General features: G+C 50.3%; 1 protein-coding gene across 1 annotated transcript in view; it reads right to left on the reverse strand.

Annotated features, from left to right (window-relative positions):
- LOC139056277 (uncharacterized) overlaps window positions 1-20621 on the reverse strand; it is a 235278-nt gene that overhangs the window by 136514 nt on the left and 78143 nt on the right. The window contains exons 3-4 of the mRNA XM_070534376.1: window positions 12708-12809; window positions 11559-11675 (exon numbers count right to left, since the gene is read on the reverse strand). Coding sequence (XP_070390477.1) covers window positions 11559-11675; window positions 12708-12809 — 219 coding nt within the window. The remainder of the gene's footprint in view (window positions 1-11558; window positions 11676-12707; window positions 12810-20621) is intronic.

The following is a 20621-nucleotide window of genomic DNA, read 5'->3' on the forward strand; positions in this document are numbered from 1 at the left end:
ACGACGTTCGGGATGCAATCACCGCCTTTAGTGAACCGCAAGGAGGGACGAGATTAGAGAACGCGTTCGTACGTGGCCAACGAACGATAGACAGGCGTCTGTGGATGAGTTATGCGAAAATATCGTTCAAGTCGCACTGCACGTATACGCCTCGGGTGAATAAGCGCTGCAGGTCGGCACCGCGGCGGCCGGCGCGAGTGAATTGTGTGTGTGTGTGTGTGTGCGTGTGTGTGCGTGCGCGTGTGTATGTGTGTGTGTGCGTGTGTGTGTTTGTGTGCGTGCGTGCGTGCGTGCGTGCATGAATGCGTCTGGCGGTATAGCCTCCTCTGCAGGCGTTACCGATTCCCGAACTCGCATATCGTTCTAAACGTTGCGATGACCGTGATCCGATCACTTAGACTACTCTCGTACGTAGCGGTTCCGACGAGGTTCGATCCCTTAGGCGCAGTCCACTCGAGAGAAAGCGGATGAACGACCGGTGCTCCGTATGCATAGTAGGGCCGCCCGATGCTATAAGCGAAACACCTCGTTAACAATTTAGCGCCGCTATAGATACCAGCCTCAGTGTGTAATTATTCGTTCACGTTTGGGCGCCCCCGTCAGCTTTCATTTGTAATATTACTGCCTGGTAGAATTAACGCCCTTTCCCTCACGTTTACGTTGCGCGTATGCGGGGCCCCCTTTCTCCCCATAAATTTTAATAAATCCCGAGTTATATATTCGATAGAACGATAACGCGAGTCATTTTTCCTTATTGCGGACCACCGGTTACACGGTACTAAGTATAGCGCACTTCAGTCCTATACAAGCGGTGGCGGCGCTTAAATTTGGAAGTGAATAGCGCCCGCAAATTAATTAATACGCGATTGTTTCAAGCATCACGACTGTCCCCCCCCCCTTTTTTTTTCAGCGCCAAGTGAATATTACGTTGACTGAATACAAGGCCCATTCCCTAAGAGTAATAAAAATACCAGCTACATCCCGCGCGGCGTCAGCACAATAAAGCTTTATAGACATGTAAGGGCAAGAATTGCCAATGTCACTCCGTGGTTCCAGGTGAAGCAGCGTTAATTCGCAAGCACCTGGCGCTTTAGCCTATAATACGCGTACTCTCTATTACAAATGCGACGCTGCTTCGAAGGGGATGATTTACGTTGCTTAGGGATGGCCCAAAGCAACAGCGCCCTAATGATTGAACCCCGCGTCCTTCGAATGCCACTGCGGGATCGCTCGTTTGGCGAGCGACGAAGAGCAACGCGATATACCGTTCGACCGTCTTCGTTTCTGTCCATCGTTAGACCGAGAGATCGCTGATACATCGGCGCGTCTCCGCCGGCTTCGCTCGAGGACAACGTTAATGAAGGCGTTCCTTCGATCAATCATCGCTGCCGATGATCTCGCGCACGGCTATCCACAGTGCGTCGCGTTGTCGACGCCGCGTTTGGGCACACACGTACCCTCGCTGCCGCTGGTAAAACCCCTTCCGCGAGCAGCCCCGACCGAAAGGTAAAAAGCGAAGAGGGGGACGGACGACGAGCCTTCCCCGCACGGCACGAGCACAGTGCACGGGTTCGGGCACGCAATGGCTGCGACACGGCGGTCAAGAATCCGCCGCCGGGAGCCCTCAACCGGTCTCTCCGCTCGCTGCCGCCGCGTCTACGCCCTTTTTCGCCGCCGCTGCCACCCCCCCCCCCTCCCATCCCACCTCGGGACAAATCCAACGGCGCCGGCGGGCCCCGGAAGTGCGGAAGGCTCGAAAGCCTCGCGGTGCAGCACGAAGAAAGGAGAAATAAAAGAAAAAATATGAAAAGGCGCGCCGAACGTCGCCGCCACCGCCGGACACTGCCGGCAGCTCGGCTCTTTATTTGCTCGCCTCTTCCTACACGACCGCCGGTCGACGCGGTTCCGCCGTTTGTTCTCTCTCGACCAGGGGCGCAGCGCTGTTAAAGGGGGCGGCGAGTAAAGAAAAGAGAAGGAAAGAAAGTCCCATCCCATTTACGACTATAGCCCGCGTGCCAGCGCGCTGCTGTGGTATAGTGCCCGTACACGAAAGAGGGCCGCCGCGGAAGCCACTGCTGCATAAAAGGCGGTGCCTTTGTGGGTTCTGCATGAGGGCAACGCTGGTGAAGGGTTTAGCCATTCCTATTTCTCTCATTCTCTCTTTCCCTCTCTTTCCAATTACAGCCGTGTATTACCGCATAGTTGGGCCAAAGCTGTCGAAGATTTAGGGGCGTCGACATAAGAAATCTTGTGGCTGCGTATTTCAGTTCACCCCGCCTCCTTGTCGACGCGAATCGGCGGCTATATTCTCTCTGGCTTCGATGCAAGGGCGTCGAAATCAATAAAGTGTTGTTGTTGTTGTTGTTGTTGTTGTTGTTGTTGTTGTTGTTGTTGTTGTTGTTGTTCCGAAGGTTCGTGAACAGCCGAGCACTACAGGTGGGCGCCGGATGATAAAGCTCGATGTTATTACAAATACAAAAGGGGATGATATAAGCTTGCCTCAATTGCATTATGCCAATAAAGTTACTTGGCGAAACAGAATGAAGGAAACGGTAGGCGGGGTTAAATAGACCCTCCCACCTTAACCTTTTAAGTACGTTCCCGGCTGTATTACGTACGTGCAAGGCGAGGACGCTGACCCTATAGTCGACTTGTACTCATTCATCACCCGGGGTATCAAGTCCCGGTCAGTAAAGGTACCAGCTTGCCATTTAACGCAGAAGAGTCAACATTTTCTCCACAAGCCAGGGACAGACATGTGTGAGGCACAGACAACAGGCATGCGCAGCGGCCCGCGGGAAGAAGGATCAGTGGAAACGACGGGATCAATTCTCAGTCAACTACTGACGTCGCAATCAGTCACGGCAGACAAACGATGGTCAAGGGAATTCCTGTGTTCTACCGCAAAGCGATATACGTATTGCCGCGTTATACGATCCTGCTTTCGATATATTGCCATAATGCACCGGCCCACCACATTTGTGTACCAGATATTTCCAACAGCGCGCGGTCTGGTCACCGGACAGCTGCAACGGGTAACGTTCGCACCGTACTGTTTGTTCGAGGCTTGCACAGCTCAACGAGTTGAGGCTGGCGCCCGGAAACGGAAACAGAGAGAGAGAGAGAGAGAGGTCAATGGAAGCTGATGACGTCAGTCCGCAGGCTGACGTGGTCAGCTTCCATTAAGCAGGGCTTGCTACTTCGTATGTCAGCTTCCATACGCAGGCTTTGCTACTTCAGGTGATGTGTTTGAGATGACACGGAGAGCAGAAAGGAAGAGACGAACGCAAAAAAGACAAAGGTAGAGACACATAAGCAAATCAAGACCAGATGGGATTACTAACAAAATGTTGAAGAATGTCTACAATAGCTGAACGGTGTAAGTATACAACGACAGGGTTTTCGTAACTCGTATCGCGTTTCTATTTCTGTCCCAGGTCCCTATGAAATCACTAACCCATATTTGTCCTTGTACACCAAGTGAAGTCCTTGCCGCTGACCGCGTGGCGGTCAACGACAGGCAACGACAGTGACACAGGACGCGCTTGATACCAAGTATTCTGCACTCATTGCTCAGCAATTACCGAATGGCGTATAGAGGAACCCGCGGATATATATACAGGACTGCAGCAGCGCGCCCGCGTACTGGTGCCGTTCAAGTCCCGCATACTGCGACTAAAAGAAGCGGCGGGCCAAATTTTCATAAGAGATTACACGCAGAATCTTCTGTGGCAGTTATCTAAGTGATGCGCAAACATTTGCCACTATTCACCATGCTGTTTCGTTGTCGTATGCTGCCGTGTTTGGTATAATGGCGAGAAACACCAAAAAATAATCGTGAAACGAAGAAGCGCGGTTGCAACACCGAAATGTTGTTGTTGCCTCCAAACATGACTCGTACCCGCGAGGGGGATTGGCCGCACTGGATGGACTGAAACGAAATGTTCACCAGGACCAGCATGAGACGACGAAGAAGAGGCGAGTAGTATAACAACGTTCACTCAAGTTATGGCTAATTCCCAGAAGATGTGGACGTGGGATGAAATGACGAGGGAGATTTTGTAAGTGCAGCAAATATACACATTTATTATGCATAGACTGTCTCTTGTTTGGTTTTCCCTGTTGCGTTACTTCTTTTATATTCAAATTGGATACAGGTGCGTTTGGACGATGCCGCTGCTTCGCGGAATGCGAGCACTGGCCGATGCCTGCTGTAGTACGTGACGTAATTGAACAGTGTCACGTTCGGTATGCCGGGCACGCAGACGTGTTCGATAACACTGCTTCCTCTCGATGCGAACCAACATCAACCGCGATCAACCGTACTCCGGCGGCGGCTGCATATGGCGCGGCTTGAAAGCGATCTGCGATGGTGACAGGGCGCGCCTACTGCTGATAGCTTCGTGTGCGCCGTGTTCTTCTCACCGCTTAGTTCGCGTCGAAGCGAGAGGCAGAACGAAGGTCAATTCGCTAGCTGCTGCACGCCCTATCTTCAAAGCGATCGCCTTGCGTGACGGGCGGACGGACGGGTTTCCTCATTGGGTAGGCATAGAAGTGCTTACGCATTCAATCCAATACACTACCAGGAAGCTTGGCACACAAGCGTTTCCGTAGTTACAGCATAGATTAGCAACGCAGCGCTCGTCTTGAGCGGCTTCTCTTGCTTTCCTCTCGCGTAACGATTTGCGCTGTACTGGCGACGACTATATACCCGCATTAACTACGCGCGTGGGCGGCGTGTAACGGTCGTAATCGATTCACCCAGGCGTGCTACCGTCATCCCAATGCAGTGAGGTCCAAAATAACAAAACGAAAGACGATTACGGACGCGAATTCTTGATGTCCTCGCGTCAGTTCGAGCGTTTCGTCTTGCTTCCACGACGCCCACCGCGGCGCCAGTAATTTTCAACAATACACGTGTCTTGGACAAACCTGCTGGTGCTAGGGACTCCGTTGAGCCTTTATACGCCGCCGTATCCTGTTCATTAGTAAAAAAAGCTGTCACACACGTGACCACGCCTCTCCCTCTCCGTGGGGTGTCGTCTGCCATTTCATTTCCTTTGCAGACGCGTCGGTCAAAGCCGCAGCCAAACCGCGGTGCTGCCGCCAACACGTGACAGGAAAAGGCGTTCTCCCCATCCTCAATAAAGGAGGGGAGGGGAGAGAAAGAAAGAGGAGTGGGTGGGCTTTTCCTGTCTCCGATGCATCTCCCAAGTCGCAAAATGCGGCGGTCGTTTAGCGAATAACTTTCCGATTCTATCACACTCTTTTCACCGTATCGTCTGTGCAGTATACGAGGATAAAACTTGGGCTGTTGCCTAAGCAGTGGAGACTCGTCAAGGTTACGGCACGAACGACTCGCGACTAGGCTGCAGCTGGCAGAAAAGACGACAGGCACAAGCAGAGTCGCGCAAGCAAGTCAGTACGTGTATCCATCACAGCATCGTATGTTCATCGTCTTTTGGGAGCACAGAATTTTCGCCACGGCTGAAAGCCACTTCGCTCAGTTATCGGTTCTATTGCGTGAAACAAGAACTCATCGTGGCGTTTTAAAGACGGCTTCTTTAATTAGAGCCAATCATTCGTACTCTGTCCGACGCGTAACTAAACTAAACATCACTAACGTAAAAATAACATAGCTAAACGACCCGGCGTCGTTACAGTGAGCTACTGTAAGAGCTTTAAAAAAACACCTCTTCAATGAAAGTGATACCGTATCTGTGTATTAACACATAGGGAATATCTTAATGTTCTCATTTATCTTGTATTAATCGCTTCACACGATTCATTGACTTATGTCTAATTGCATAAGCTACAGGCATTCTGTTGCGTCTTTTTCTTATTCTATATTGATTGTTTGGCAAGATTGCGAAACGTGTTTTACAGACGGATTTGTTTAATATCACCTTGGTGTTATCACTGTTTGATAAATGAATAATTCATTGTTTGCGGAGAAGCCGGTGGTGTAATAGTCGCCAGCATTTTCAATTTCACCCAAATAAACCAATCAATCAACGACCCGATCAAGAAATGTGCACGTACCCACGCCCATCCCAGAGGACTACCGCACGGGTTGTTTCACAACGTATTCGCATCCGTAAAGCTTAAACAAGCGCTCTTTTGGGATCCACTGATGGCCTCCCCCACGAGCCGGCAACGATGCATTTCCCAACGTGTCGCAACCGGACCTCCCGAGAGGCCACAATTACAGGTGTACGAACTGTCTATTCATACATTTCTTTCTTTAAATCCAGAGAATGTTAAGCTTTCCTGAAGAAGTCAGTACGATTCAATTTTGGTAGCGTAAGAGTGCAGTACATTATTTTCCAGACTCGAGAAACGACTTAGGGCTGTGAGAAATGGAAAGATAGAGAGGGAAAAAAAAAGGAACTAATAGGCTCCCGGCAAACTGTGCGGAGGCAGATCAACCGGCTAGAAATTGAAAAAAAAAAACTTGGCACTCCTGCCGCCACTGGCGAGCCTGTTATTGAGCCGGAGATACGTGGCGCACAGCCACTACAAACGGCTCTTCTCCCAGTCACCGCCACCTGTCTCTTCGCCGCAGTACACGAGTGCACGCAGGCGCTGCCTACGGCACGCGGAAGCGCCTCGCAGGGCGCCGAGGTCGGGATAAAGAGATGCGCCTCTTTGTTGATGACCTGTCGCAAGCTGCGATCGGTTACGACACCGGACTCCGCGTAGTGGGAGGCGTCCCCGCGAGAGAGGTGATCCGTCGCCGACAATAGGTGCACCTGCGTTGATTGTCACTCGGGGCGCTTTGAATGCAGCGCAGACGTTCTGCGGCGCCATTCCCGTCAGCGACCGGATACGCCACGGCGGCCGGGGTTCCGGCTAATCTACTATAAAGCTCCTCGCTCGGACCTATACGCTAGACGAGGAAGCACTTGCCCCAGATTGATCGTTATTAGTGCAGCGTCGATCTCGGAGATACTTGTGGCTATCGTTTTCCGGACGGCAGCCTGTTTGTTGCACGATGCTACTTCCTGCCGCGCTCTTGCTTCACACGTGCGAGTACGCGAACGCGAACCATCCGCGACCTTGGGCGGGGGTGCCGAAGACGGCGCGAAGGAACGCCTCTTCCCGCTTGGGCAACACTCGGGAGAAACAAGAGATGAGCTATGCGAACACGGCTACGCGTGAGCTGGCGCGAGACAGAACAAGAGGCCTCCTACATATGGTTACACACTTTGCATCCGTTTTTCGGCGGGACACTTTTTCACGCCGAATCTGCGCGTGCGTAACGCAAGGCGGCACGACTGTACGCGCGTATATAACCGCCGGTGTATACCTGGCTGTCTCTCGTTTGCGAGGCTGTCCGAGTGTGGATGATAGGTAGCAGGTCCGCTGCGCCGACCGGAGGTGCGGGAAGTCGTGCTCCGGCGTGATGGCGGTCTGTGCTGTTTCGAAACTTTGTATTAGCGCACGCGCGCGCGCTCCGGCATGCCGCTTACATCACGGTCCGCGAACGAAGGAAGGAAGGGGGGAAAACAGAATGCTGACGGAGGCGTGAGGAACGTAATGTACAAAGCGTGCTCGAGCTGGCGTTAGCCGATCCGCGTGATGGAGTGCGGCGATCGCTGTACGTTCGACGAAGGAGCCAAGCCAAGCGGAAGGGAGCGTATAGCTAAGCTGCTACGGGAGTGAGGGGTGGGGGGGGTGGGGGGCTTACTTCTATGTTGCGACAGCTGACTGCTGGCCCACTAGGGCGTGAATGCCTTCCTTGCAACGTGCTCGTTTATTAACTAACTAACTAACTAACTAACTAACTAACTAACTAACTAACTAACTAACTAACTAACTAACTAACTAACTAACTAACTAACTAACTAACTAACTAATCATTCAACCAACTAACTAAAGAATTAACTAACTAATCAACCAACTAACGAATTAACTAGCTATAACTACCTGACTATAACTACCTAACTAGCTGACTGACTGATTAGCAGATTAATTAAATAACCACGTGGCTAACTAACCAACTGTCTAACAAATATGTAATAAGAGAATCACGCTCATTACGAAATATAGCTAATTGCGCTTAATTACCTCTGGATGACGCAGTCATGTTAGCAATAAAGCTTACTTGCTGCCTTAGCCGGCCTTATAAGCGCTACCGGAGCGTTTTGAAACTACCGGCCAGACGTTTCATAACTAGATAATAGACAAGCACGAAAACTAAACACGACTAATCGGCAGGCTAAATGGCACACTACCAAACTTATTTTTCAACCGAACAACTGAACAACCTATTGATTAGCAGGACGACGAAATAATAAGCCCACAAGGAAACTGCGTAAAAGAAAAAGAGTAATTAGCCAAGTCGTCAAGTAATAACCACCACTCGGCCAACCCGCCCACTCGTCGTCACCCATTCGCTCGGCCACTCGAAGCCGTTTCAACGTTCGTCAGTGCCGAGCCTAAAAGGCGAGGCTAAGCGCTCCGACAAACGGTTCGCGACTGGCGACCTTGACACGGCGGTTAACACCGGGCGCGTATTAACCAGCGCGTCGAGGCAAGGCGCAGCCTCCGCGAAGTCCTTCATTTGCGTGCCTGTAACGAACGCTTTACTGAAGCCGGGCGAGCCGAAATCACGAGCGCGTGCAGTCGAGTAACAGCGCCCCCCGTCCTTCCGCGCAAAAAGAAGAATGCAAATGAGCTGCCGGTCGACGCGGTCAGCGTCGGTCTCCCCCATCGTGACGAGACGCGAGGCAATCAGCGACTCGTCGACCGCGACCCTGACACGATCGGCCGCAAGGATACGTCACACACACTGTGCGTTCCCAAAGTCTTGCGCTTGCGAAGGATAGACGGTAATGCACTCGTTTAAGAACGCTAACTTGTCCTTCCTCCCACCCAGCTGTTCAGTTTCTCCTTGTTTCGGTTGCAGTGATGGCCGATGCTTTAAAAACATTGGCGTTACCTGCGAACGTCGTAAAACAAGCCGAAGCGGGTTTACGAGGCTTAGCGCTATAAGCGCCAGCCGTAAAGGTCGCAGTCCAAAAACAGCTGCCGCGCAGATCTCGTCGCTGTTGTCGTAGTTACTGGGACTATTCTCATTGCGGCCGTTGTCGTCCCCGTGGTTATTGCGTAGCTATCAAATCATTATTAAGGCTGTGCACGTGTCCACAGATATAACGGCGCTGAGGCGTACGCACGTGCTGAAGTGTCCGTAAACCAACGTGTCAGTATATTAAATAATCTAGTACGCTGGTGGTGCATGTATAGACACAGCGCTAATCAAGGCAAATACTGTCAAAAGACGTTTTTTTTTGGGGGGGGGGGGCAGGAAAGCTTCCCGTTTCGGCTCTCGTATCGGAGTCGAAACATTTCTTAACAAATCTGGCCTTGGTATAGTGAATTGAATAGGATTTATTGATAGGAAAGATAGAGAGGTCGACCTGAGCTAGTGCGCTCTAGTCTGCTACCCTGCACTGGGGAAGAGGGAAGGGGAGTGAAAGTACTGGGATGGGTGATGATGATAAGAGAAGTGGTGAGTGCTTATGTACATAAGACAGTTGTCTTGCTAGAGCCGCTCGTCGAGCTTGGTGTCCTCCTGCAGAAACTTCAACAATACTTTTCGTTTGTGTGTAATCCTTCCCGGCAAGACGAGATTCCGTCACACCTTCGATTTCATCGATTTGGCATATTCCCAGTAAAAGAGAATAGCTTTAACCACAAAAAGCGAGAGGGGAAACGTACAGAAGGGCTTTTTTGTGGTCGTCCCGGTTTGCGCTCTTTTACCTGGACACGTAGCGACTCGCCCCTACAGAATCTTTACTGACATATTCCCGTCCGCGCGCCCGTTCCCGGCAGGCAGTGTTAATTGCAGGCTCATAATTAATGCGGTCATATACAGTTCACGCAGGGATTGGAGAGCTAGAGAGGGAAAAAAAATAGTGAAGACTTTTCACAAACTATAGCGTTGCTATTAAAAAAAAGAAAAAGAAACACCGCGCCTTCTACAAGGGGGCGCGTCAACTTGAGTTCGCGATGACAGTACGTATGAAGCGTGCGAGAGGGAGATGTTTTGGACAGGCACAAGTTCAAGGCCCTGCCCCCTCAATCCTCACGACGCGGGCGAGGCCCTAGCGATGACACCGCCGTTGGCGCGCTGTGAGGTGCGGCTTGCAATCTAGGCATTCCACGCACCCCCGCTCTCGTCACCAGCCTGCTGCACACCTATCCATACGCGCCGCCAGGACTCGTTTAATTGCGTGCAGTGCTGCGAACAGCGCGAATCTGACCTCGACAAATCAAACAGCGTGCTTATCCACTATAGTATAGCGTTCAAACGGACAAGAACGACGTGAGAACCACGCTCGAGTTACTGCGTCACCGTCCGCGAAGAATGTACTATAATTCGTGCCGCGACTCAATGCTCCATCGCGTAATTCGACCTCCGCGCCCGATCCTGATTGCTAAGTACGAATTAAACTCTCATAGCGTTCGAGCGCCGTCATCTTCGGAAAGAGCGTAAAATGTCGATTTCCGCGCCTCTCTTTCCGGCTGGCGTGCGGTTGTTCCAGAAACGGCCCGTGTATGTAGAGGAAAGTCTGACCGCAGTTAATGCAACGAATTTTCTGCTATCATGTACCTGTTCGCGCTGTACCTGAGTGGCGCACACCACCTATGTTATCACCAATACTTACTGGTACAGGAGCGGTGGAAATATGAAAGAAAATGTTATCTGGAGAAAAAATATATCGCGAAATTATACCCGTCCTGCCTTTTTTTGCGCGACAGAGATATATACAACTTACCACATACAAGAGCGAAAAACTTAGACTTCCGGTAGTAGCCTATACGCTCCGACTAGAGGTGCAATCTAGCCGACTTCGTTGCGAACTAGGGACCTTCAAAACGTTCGTTCTCCGCTGGAAGACCGCACTGCTCAGCTCGAACCTGACAGCACAACTCTGGGCCGTCCAGCGAGCCGAGGAAGCCGCTTCGAGACAAAGTCTCGGAACCGCGTCCGCGGCGGGTGCTCAGACCCGCTAAAGAGACGCCGGACTCGAATCTCGTTGATTTGAAAATAGAAGTTTACGCTCTACTTTAATAAGACAAGGATACGCGCGACGATATATGGAGACCAATGATATATTCCTCGTCTTTCGCATACCTATATATACATGGTTGTCTACACCCCCGCGAATTCTCTTCCAGTTTCAGCCGCGTGTATACCACCAATCGGCAGTCTTTTCGTCACTATGCTTATTCCAACGACGAAGGCCCCAACGATAGTGCGCGCGCGACAAAACAACCCGCAACTCGTCAAAAAAAAAAGGAAAAAAATCGGCATTCTTCTAAGAGCCGAGGCCATGGATCCACATTTCGACCGATGACAACAGCTCTTTGCTTTCTTTTTCTCTTTTTTTAACTAAGCGCAGTATGTGCGTGACAGCCGCAGCTTCCCACGATACTGCTCGGCCTGAATACGATCAGCGGTGACAGTTCGATTGCCACCGCACGTTGTACAGCTCGACGGTGCAGCTGAAATAAAGCGAGGAGAAGGAGGAGTGCACACGTCGACTCACCGTGGCAGTCGAAGCCGTCTCCCTCGTAGCCGGGAAAACAGGAACAGTAGAAGCTGCCCATGGTGTTGGTGCAGTGGGAGAACACGTCGCACGGCCTGTACTTGCACTCGTTCTCGTCTGCGGGCGCGGTCCGTGCGTGCAAGAGCGTGCGAAGAAAAGTCGATCAGAAAAAACAGCCGGCTCTCAACAAGGGTGACGAGCATGGGATAACGGGTTCGGGTTAGAAGAACGCATTCTTACTTGTAACACCGCGATGAAAAGGCGCAGGCAGGTAGACAAATTAAATAATAATGAACGCTAGATTACTTACTAGCCTAATCAAGATAAAGGTTACAACCTTCTTGACAATAAACTATTTAGCTTCATTTTTTGGATTCCGGCTACAGCAGTACTTCTAGGGCAAGGCAGGTTGGTGTATCTCATATTCATGCACTATCCTAAGGGTACAAAAAAAGAAAGAAGTGGCACCAAAATACGGAGTCTTAAGTAAATTACTCAACCAGAAATAAGTATGGTTGCATTTGTTCACCGACAAAAAAAATTTAAAAAAGAAACGAACTTGGGAATCAAGTCAAAGTATGTCAGGTAACTCACATGCACGGAGAATTGCACTGCACTATTTGAAGCATTTATTTCTTGCCCAACTGATAAAAAAGTATGTGTTAACCTCAAGCTTTACTGTTGCTATCAAAGGGCGTAAATTTCGAACTATATAAAAATTATTCCAGATACATCGAGGAAGTAAAACTCTTGCTTGGGCTTGTTGGTTCATGCTTGAAGTAGTAAAGGCAAGGCGCAGAAGACCAGGACTCAAGAAGAAGAACACACATCGTTTGTGTTCTTCCTCTTGAGTCCTGGTCTTCTGCGCCTTGCCTTTACTACATCGAGGAAATTAATCATACAAACATTGTTCCCCGTGATCCTGGCGGGTGGCCTACGAAGGTGGTAGACCGTGGCCGGTGCCACATAGGCCTGATTGGCCGATGTCTAATAGTGTGGCTACGATAGCATAGCGGCTATACGAAAGGGCCTGCCTCTTACATTCCCTCTTCAAGTAGGTGTGAAACGCCGAAAAGTGTGCCGTCTCGCCAACACTAGGCGGCAGTACAATACATGCTTGCACTTCACTACACCGGTCGCTCTTCTCACCTGGCATTTCGCAGCCCTTGCCTCCGTAGCCGTCGTTACAGTAGCACAGGTTGTCCAAGCAGGCGCCGTTCGTACACCGGGGCATCTTGGGATGGCAGTGATCTGCGAAGAAGCGAAAGAAGACGGCGCTTGGGTCAGCGACAAGCGAGAAAGACGAGAAATGGCGGGAGTGTTATTCGAGTTGCAGCTGGTTTACCACCCTAGAGTGGAGAAAGAGAGAAAGGGGACCAGAGAAAAGTAAACGAAACTAAAGAATCTTCGTATAAAACTGCGTCTGAAAGGACTTGCACTCGCAAGGCTGAGACGCTACGCGCCCTAGTGGCGCTATGTTTGCTGCGGCGCAGTACTGTGGCACCATCTAGTACGCACTGAACGAGTGACAGCTGTTGCCTCCGAGACTTCCGCGTCCAACTGTGCGTCTTTTCCCTCTTTGTACAGTTTTAGTGATTAGCTTTTGAATTAATTAGACATAATATGCAGTACATGCGTCAGACAAGCTGCACACGAACCACACAGTGCCAACAGTAAGCGTGCCTTGACAGTGCAAGTAAAATTTTGCGTGATTACGCATCTCGGAGGCCCATATGACACACAAAAAAAGCTTCAAACAAGAGGCTTCTAAGGCTAATGCAAACACTAAGTATAACTTGCTATCACAAGTAAAAAAAAAAGACGTAATTGCCAGCACGTGAATGCATGCTCCCATAGAGGCGCGAGAGCATGTACCGCGTATGCAGAAGTGGTCGCTCAGTTCATTTGTCTTCCTTGCATAGTTGGGTGGTTCAGAGATTTTTCTTTCCTTATATGACGGGAGGGGTGGGGCGGGAGAGAATAATAAAGCTCTTCATAAAAATGAACAATAAGTCCCTGCTATTATACATGGAGGGACGCCGTATTACGGCAAACAAAGTGAAAAACAGGGGCGACGACAACCGAGACTGGCATAGCTACGTATATGCGACCTCGTCGATCAATGTGCCGTGTAGGAATGTGGTGCGTTTCCAAAGGGTGCCGCCTCTTCAATAGGCAAACGAAGCGCGCGACCTCCGAGGAAATCAGTTCGAACGCCCGCATGCCGCAAACCATTAACAATCTCGGCAGTGGTTTGACCGACCGACCTACAGGCGGCAGGAATCAATATTGGGGAGCCGCCCGAGCAACACAAGAGAGAAACACCGCGGCCAAAGAATCGTAACAGGTGCGCGGGTATATAGATAAATGCGCGCAGCCGCGTTGCATGCCCACGCGCACTGGTTGGCTTCGATGAGGTTACCCCGTTCGCGGCGGGCGCAGCACGCATTAAGGAAAGCGGCGCAAAAAGTCGAGACGCAGATCCATTAGCGGCGCCTCCTTCCTCGCCTCAGTTCTCAGCCTCGCCAACCTATACGCCGTCCTCCCCACTTCGCCACCTCTGCGGCCAGCGCGTACGTGCAAGACGCGCGCAGAAGCCGCGAGACAAATGTAAACACTCTTCCCGTAATAAGCACCTCCATCTTGACACGGAGGCCAGGGGCGGGCTTGTTGCAATCGCTGCCCCATCGATGTATATACACCACGCCTGCGCTGGACTAACTCTTTCGCGGCGCACGTGAGGTGTGTGTGTAGTACGCATAGAAGCGGGTATAGCGGGGGGTGGGGGGGCAGCAATGAGAGGGGGACGGGGCAGTGAGTAGACCTCTTTAGGTGCATTTATGGTAGAACTCTTCGGGGAACGAAATTACCCGGTGTATGTTTGTGTGTGTGTGTGGAATGACGCAAGGGCTCCTCTTCTAGGCCTGGGATCTGTTTAAGACCTCACACGAAGCATTTCACTAGACTGCTTAGCACCCCGTCTTGAGCAGCTTCGGATCACGCCTCTATACGGCTCGTGCGCGTATACAGCGGCAGCGCAGGTATCCGCGAATCGAGCTCGGGAAAATTCGCCTACCTCGGGGAACCGCGTGCGGTAGCGTTACACCGGCGGACCTCGACCTTTCCGAGTTCACGCGACGCAACCAACTTGTTGAGCTGCGCGAGAGCGGTCGATGAAGCATACGCGCCGAATACCGCAGCTTCGAGTGCTTGAAGTCAACGCCGAGCGCTTAGGTTGAGACGCTGAACTAAGTGTGCCTCGTAAGGCAGTTTCCTGCGAACCTACAGGTCAAGGATAGATGTCCAGATGACTGGATTGGGACATACATTATTTGCTCGCCAGGACCTCAGTGCCGTGTTGCTGTTCTCGGCATGTACTCTTATTCTGCTCATTCGCTTGCCTCAGCAACCCGCGCACCTGTGACGTCCGACTTCTTCCTTTAGATTTCTTCGTGTGGCCTTTGTTTCTCTTGCTCTGGCCCGCAGCATATAGCCTCGGGCCATTTGTCGCACACGCGCTGACAGCTGTCGACGTCTGAACGCGACTGCTTCTGCAGAGGCCCTGCTCGTGTAGGCGTGTAAATAGCACAGGAGTGGTTCTTTCTCCTCTTCCGGCAGCTATCATCTACTACAAAGAAAGAAAGAAAGAAAGAAAGAAAGAAAGAAAGAAAGAAAGAAAGAAAGAAAGAAAGAAAGAAAGAAAGCTGTCGAGAAAGGTCTGAACTTAAACAACGGCCTTTGCAGAGGCGACTCACGCGCTTTCGAGTACAGAACATTTCTTTTCCCTGTGCCCCCGGAAGGACGCTGCGTTGCGACGACCTCACGGTGCGCGCGACGCTAAATGTGAGAGTCCAGCGACAAAAACATTCGCAACGGCAGCCCCGTACTTGATGCGCTGCTGCGGTTCCGAGGGCTCTGGACGGCTCTCTCGCAAAGGCGTTGCGACGTGGGCGAGGTGTCAATGTGCTCAGACGCGAAGGGCGGAGCCAATGGACGTTCTGGTCAATCAGAGTAGACCGCCCTCTTTTCCTTTGTTTATCTCTCGCTCCCTTCCACACACGCCGGCCACAATCGGATTCTCCAAATACTCCACCTAAATTTCTGCAAAGGCGCGAGAAAATTCGGCAACGCCCGCCGATCACGGACTGCACAAGCTCGCGTCCGTATCCTGCTTACGAAACGAAACAAACGAATCGAAACGTCAAATAAACTACAATAATAGTTCGTAAGCCGGAGAAAGAGCAATAAACTGCGCGAGGCGAGCAGCACAGATAATGTGGGTATAAACTAGGCAGAAAAAGAAAAGCGTCACGTGGGGGGCAGAGAATTAACGTGACGCGCGGTGACGACGTAATGATAAGCTTCCAAAAAACCGCAGACTCCCATTACGCGTACACGAGCTGCGACGGATACGCCTAGCTGGCCACGCGGCGTTGCCGTTCCGCCGTATCCTGGAGCGCGCACTTTCGTGTATCAACAAGTATAATCGAGTTTATTTAGGCCGGAGAAAGAGAGCGATGTCGACGTCACGGCACCCAGTCGCTTTATAGCCCGAGCGAACGTATACATGCACGCGGATCACCGCAACCCATTAAGGAAAGGGCCCACGCGAGCAATTTTCCGGGAGCAGTTCGATGAAAATTCCTGGCAGGTCGAGAAGCACTGCACTGTCGAGCAGAACGGAGAGTGAGAGCCTGACACGCTTGGAAATTAGCCAGGTATTCGAAGGGAGTAAAGAAAGGAGTAACATGGAAGTAAGAGTAAAAGAAGGTAGCAAGAATATTGAACGGCACAGACAGACAGACAGACAGACAGACAGACAGACAGACAGACAGACAGACAGACAGACAGACAGACAGACAGACAGACAGACAGACAGACAGACAGATAGATAGATAGATAGATAGATAGATAGATAGATAGATAGATAGATAGATAGATAGATAGATAGATAGATAGACGGACGCACGGACGGGCGGATAGATAGATAGATAGATAGATAGATAGATAGATAGATAGATAGATAGATAGATAGATAGATAGATAGATAGATAGATAGATAGATAGATAGATAGATAGATAGATAGATATTGCGTACGTCAGTGAGCATTGGCAAACACATTAGTCAAGAACGTGCGAGAAGTCAGGTCAACAAGTTTTTGCCCCTCCGGCTTGCTGTTTGAGAAAGAGGAACGCTGGGTTTGAGACAAGCATTGAGTCACGTTTCGCGTAGCTTCCAGACGATTATACGTTGAATAAATGCGTTGCAAGCTAGCGGAGTCACGTACAAACGTTCGCATGCAAATGGACGTAAAATTGCACACGAAGTTTTATTATATTCCTTTTCGACCATTTCTTCGCGCTTTGCCCAACAGTATAGACGCCAAATAATACCAGCCACTGACAGCAGAAGTAACTTTACATTTGTTTCACGTTGTGCGCGCGCGTGTTTTTCAGCCGGTAACTCGCAAACTTGCCACAGAGCGCCTCGGCGGCGTCGAAGGGTTAGCCGACCAGCCTTACCGGCCGGGACCTCCGAGCTTGGTCTGAGGCCAGACCTCGGCGAGCGCAAGCCGCCGGTAATTTCTTACACCACGGTTACCGCGTTTGCACAGCGTGCACATCTTTTTCCTTTCTTTTTTCTGTCGGTTTGTTTCCTTCTCGTCAGTTTGTAGAACGCTAATTGGTGATTAATCTTGCGGTAAATAAACCGATGGCGGGGGCATATAATTGGGCAATTTAAAACCTGTTTCGAGCCAGAACCTATAGTATATCGCGAAATGCTTGTTGTACGGCGGCGACGACATCTTTTCTTTTTTTGGTTCGGTTACCACTGATAGCACTAGCGCACTTATTTTCTTTTCAAGTAGGAGGTATCGTATAGTATACGTTATCACCCAATTACCTAAATACCGGCGTAATCAGTTTACTAGGGCTAATGTCCCCGACCTTCGATGTATTCGCGCTCGTCGCTGCTTACGTTGATTTTCCCGAGTCGCGATGTACATCGTATGCACTACTATACCGGCGGGCATTCGACTATATTATACGTGTACAGACCGGCTCTCAGAGCCTTGTTAGGAAAATTACAGCGGTCAACAGCGTAATTGCAGGACAGGTGCGTTAACAAATTCCACACGCCAACTAGAGTGCGGGGGGTCTGTTGATACCAGTGGCCTTTTTAGAGAGGTCGCGTAGAAACAGGAATACGCTCGAAGGTAAGAAATTTACAATCGCTGGTTAGCCGCGTCGCCAAAGGGATCTCTCCCATGATTGCCTGACACTGATGCCGCATGTATGTTGCTACAAAGTGGTGCCTTGTGGCCGAGTCCTCTGTCGACGAACAACTTGATCTACGTTTTAAGGCGACACAACATGGAGAGATATGTTTGACTAGGCCGAGTTAGATTCACTTCAACTTAGTCGTTAACTTCAACAAGTTTCGGGGCCTTAAGCAACATTACCGAAAGAAAATGTAGTGGGCCGTCAAGTGAGAGACACGTGAGCGAGTGACGTGTGTCGTGCGTCATCGCACACCCTTTCCATTTGCAGGCATTGCCAAATTGGACTGTCTTCTTTTACTTGCCTATATGATGGTACAGATACCACGCACGCTTCTAAACCCGCAGCGGGGTCGGTACGTCATTCTTGGGTCAGTCCAACTCCGTCTTCCCGAGAGAGTCGGCGAAAGGAACGGTTGACTCCGCGATGTGAAAAACGATCTCCGCAATAAGGCCGCCACCTCTGGAGAGATCGCTTTCTCATATAGAGAGGCCTAAGCTAAGGTGAGCGAAGAAAAATGACTTCGATGGGAATGAAAACCACACGTTCTGCCTGCCTCCGCGCACTTGAGGCGTGTAGTATACGTTAATGCAGAAAGACAGCGAGTCAGCCCCAGCCCACGTTTTTAAATATAGAAAGAAAAAGAAACAAAGAAAAAGAAACGGAAAAGGAAAAGTCGAGATTGCAAGAGCCCGCGGGGGTCTTCTTGGAAAATAGCTAGCTGGAAAATGTAGACATCCTCTTTTGTGCTTGCATATGTATACAGTTCATGCACACTGACCCTGCGACTGAGCGAAGCTCCGCCAGGGGTCGGGAATCTGGGAGAAAACGCCGGGTGAAGAATACTGTAGTGTGTCCCGGTGACTGCTTGATTCCGGCCACGGCGCACGTCATCATTAAAGCGTTACAGACTATTTTTTTTCTTTTACCGTCAGAAAGCAAGCGCATTACAGAACCACCGGTCACTGCGCAACGCATGGGAATGCTATTAATCAGGATATATATATCGTTGCCCTCACGACAGGCGGCGGAGATGAGGCAATTGGGATGGCATGCCTTCGGGTACGGTTACAAATAGGTGGCGTGTTTTAAGCGAACGAAGATAAAGAAACTAGCGAGCAATCGCAGCTAAGCGCTGTAGCGAACATTCCCCCCCCCCCCCCGGTTCACTATGGCAATCGAGGGGAGAGCGAGCATACCTGGCATACCGGATCGCGTATACGTACGTACACATGCGTATACGAAGCTCACGCGCGCACACACACACACACACACACACACACACACACACACACACACACACACACACACACACACACACACACACACACACACACACACACGCACGCAACAACAACGCAAGATGTTTTGTTCCTCTTTTCCCCATTCAATGCACTGCTGGGAGCATCCATTTGCTACCCCGCCGCCACTCGGACACAGGTAGAAAGAAAGCTCAGTAGAAAGCATAGCCGGTATATATCCCCTATGAAAATGGTCATATCCTTTATGTTTCCTTTATGTTTCCTTCTTGTGCCCTATGTGACCTTTATGATTCCTTGTCCTTTGTGTGACCTCCGGGACGCCAACTTTGTGTGTACCACATGTTTACTCATCCTAACGTATACCTCGAGGATGTGACCTTTATTATGCCTCTAGGATGTGTCCTTTATGTTTACCGCAGGATGTTAACTGGATGTGCACTATGTGTTACCTGAGTGTACACTTGAGTGCACATGTAGGTGACATAGAGTGCACATAACAACTGTCTGTACATATAATACAGGCAGATATACCTGAACTTTGTGACAGCCGTTAATACACTCTGCAGAGTCATTGTAAGTACTAAATCTTGACTTATCCTTTCCTTTGCCCCAAGAAAACAACCCTTATTATAATTATTGTAGTATGTGCCCTTTGTGTTTACGGCGGGATGTTACCTAGGTGTGCACTTCAGTGCACACGTAGGTAACATAGAGCATATAGTGGGCGAGTTGGTTACGATTCATCGTACCTTTAGCAACAGCGCAAAAGCAACGCGGAAACAAGGAACACTCCGAAGAAACAGCGCCGTCTTGTTGTGTTTCTTCCTTTTGTCCGTGTCGCTTTCGCGCTGACCACAAGTACGAGTAACTGCTGTGTCGATATTAGCACGCGTAGAAGCAGGGCAGCGCGGATCCCGTAAATGCTTGCTTGGGCGTACAACTGAACAATTTATAATTGTGAGTTGGCTAAGTATGAAAGTTGTGTGCGGAGTATGGCCGTATTTGATTACGCGAGCATGCAAGCAGTACGCCTGTTTCACTTTGGCCGAAGTTCCGCTGCCGCTGCAAGCCAGCCATCGCCACATTTTGTCGCCTTCATTCCTTACGCTACGAGCAAATATGGTTCCACCTATGCAAGATAAGGCCTGACATTCTCAAAAACACGCCACTGGGCACCATAAGAAGCGTGTATATGTGTGGCAATTCCGAATTTCTAATCGGTAGGCGTCACAGCTCTCGCGGGACCGTGCGCCATCCCAAGCGACGGAACAGCACATGATGCGCGCTGATTGGCTCGTGTCCGCCGACAAACCACAGGACAAGCGTTCGCGCATAGTTCGTCTAAAATCTCTGCATATACTTTAAAAAAACAAGGCAGCGCACCAAGACACTTTAAAATTAATAATTTGTGTTTAAATACCAGCCTTCCTTCCAGCAACGACGTTTTTAAATCTCGAAGGCCGTGCTTTTCCAAAATGCACGCCCTAAAGGAAAATGTAGATCTCGGAGGCTAAATTCA

Source organism: Dermacentor albipictus, chromosome 2, assembly GCF_038994185.2.
Source record: "Dermacentor albipictus isolate Rhodes 1998 colony chromosome 2, USDA_Dalb.pri_finalv2, whole genome shotgun sequence".
Classification (NCBI taxonomy): Eukaryota; Metazoa; Arthropoda; class Arachnida; order Ixodida; family Ixodidae; genus Dermacentor; species Dermacentor albipictus.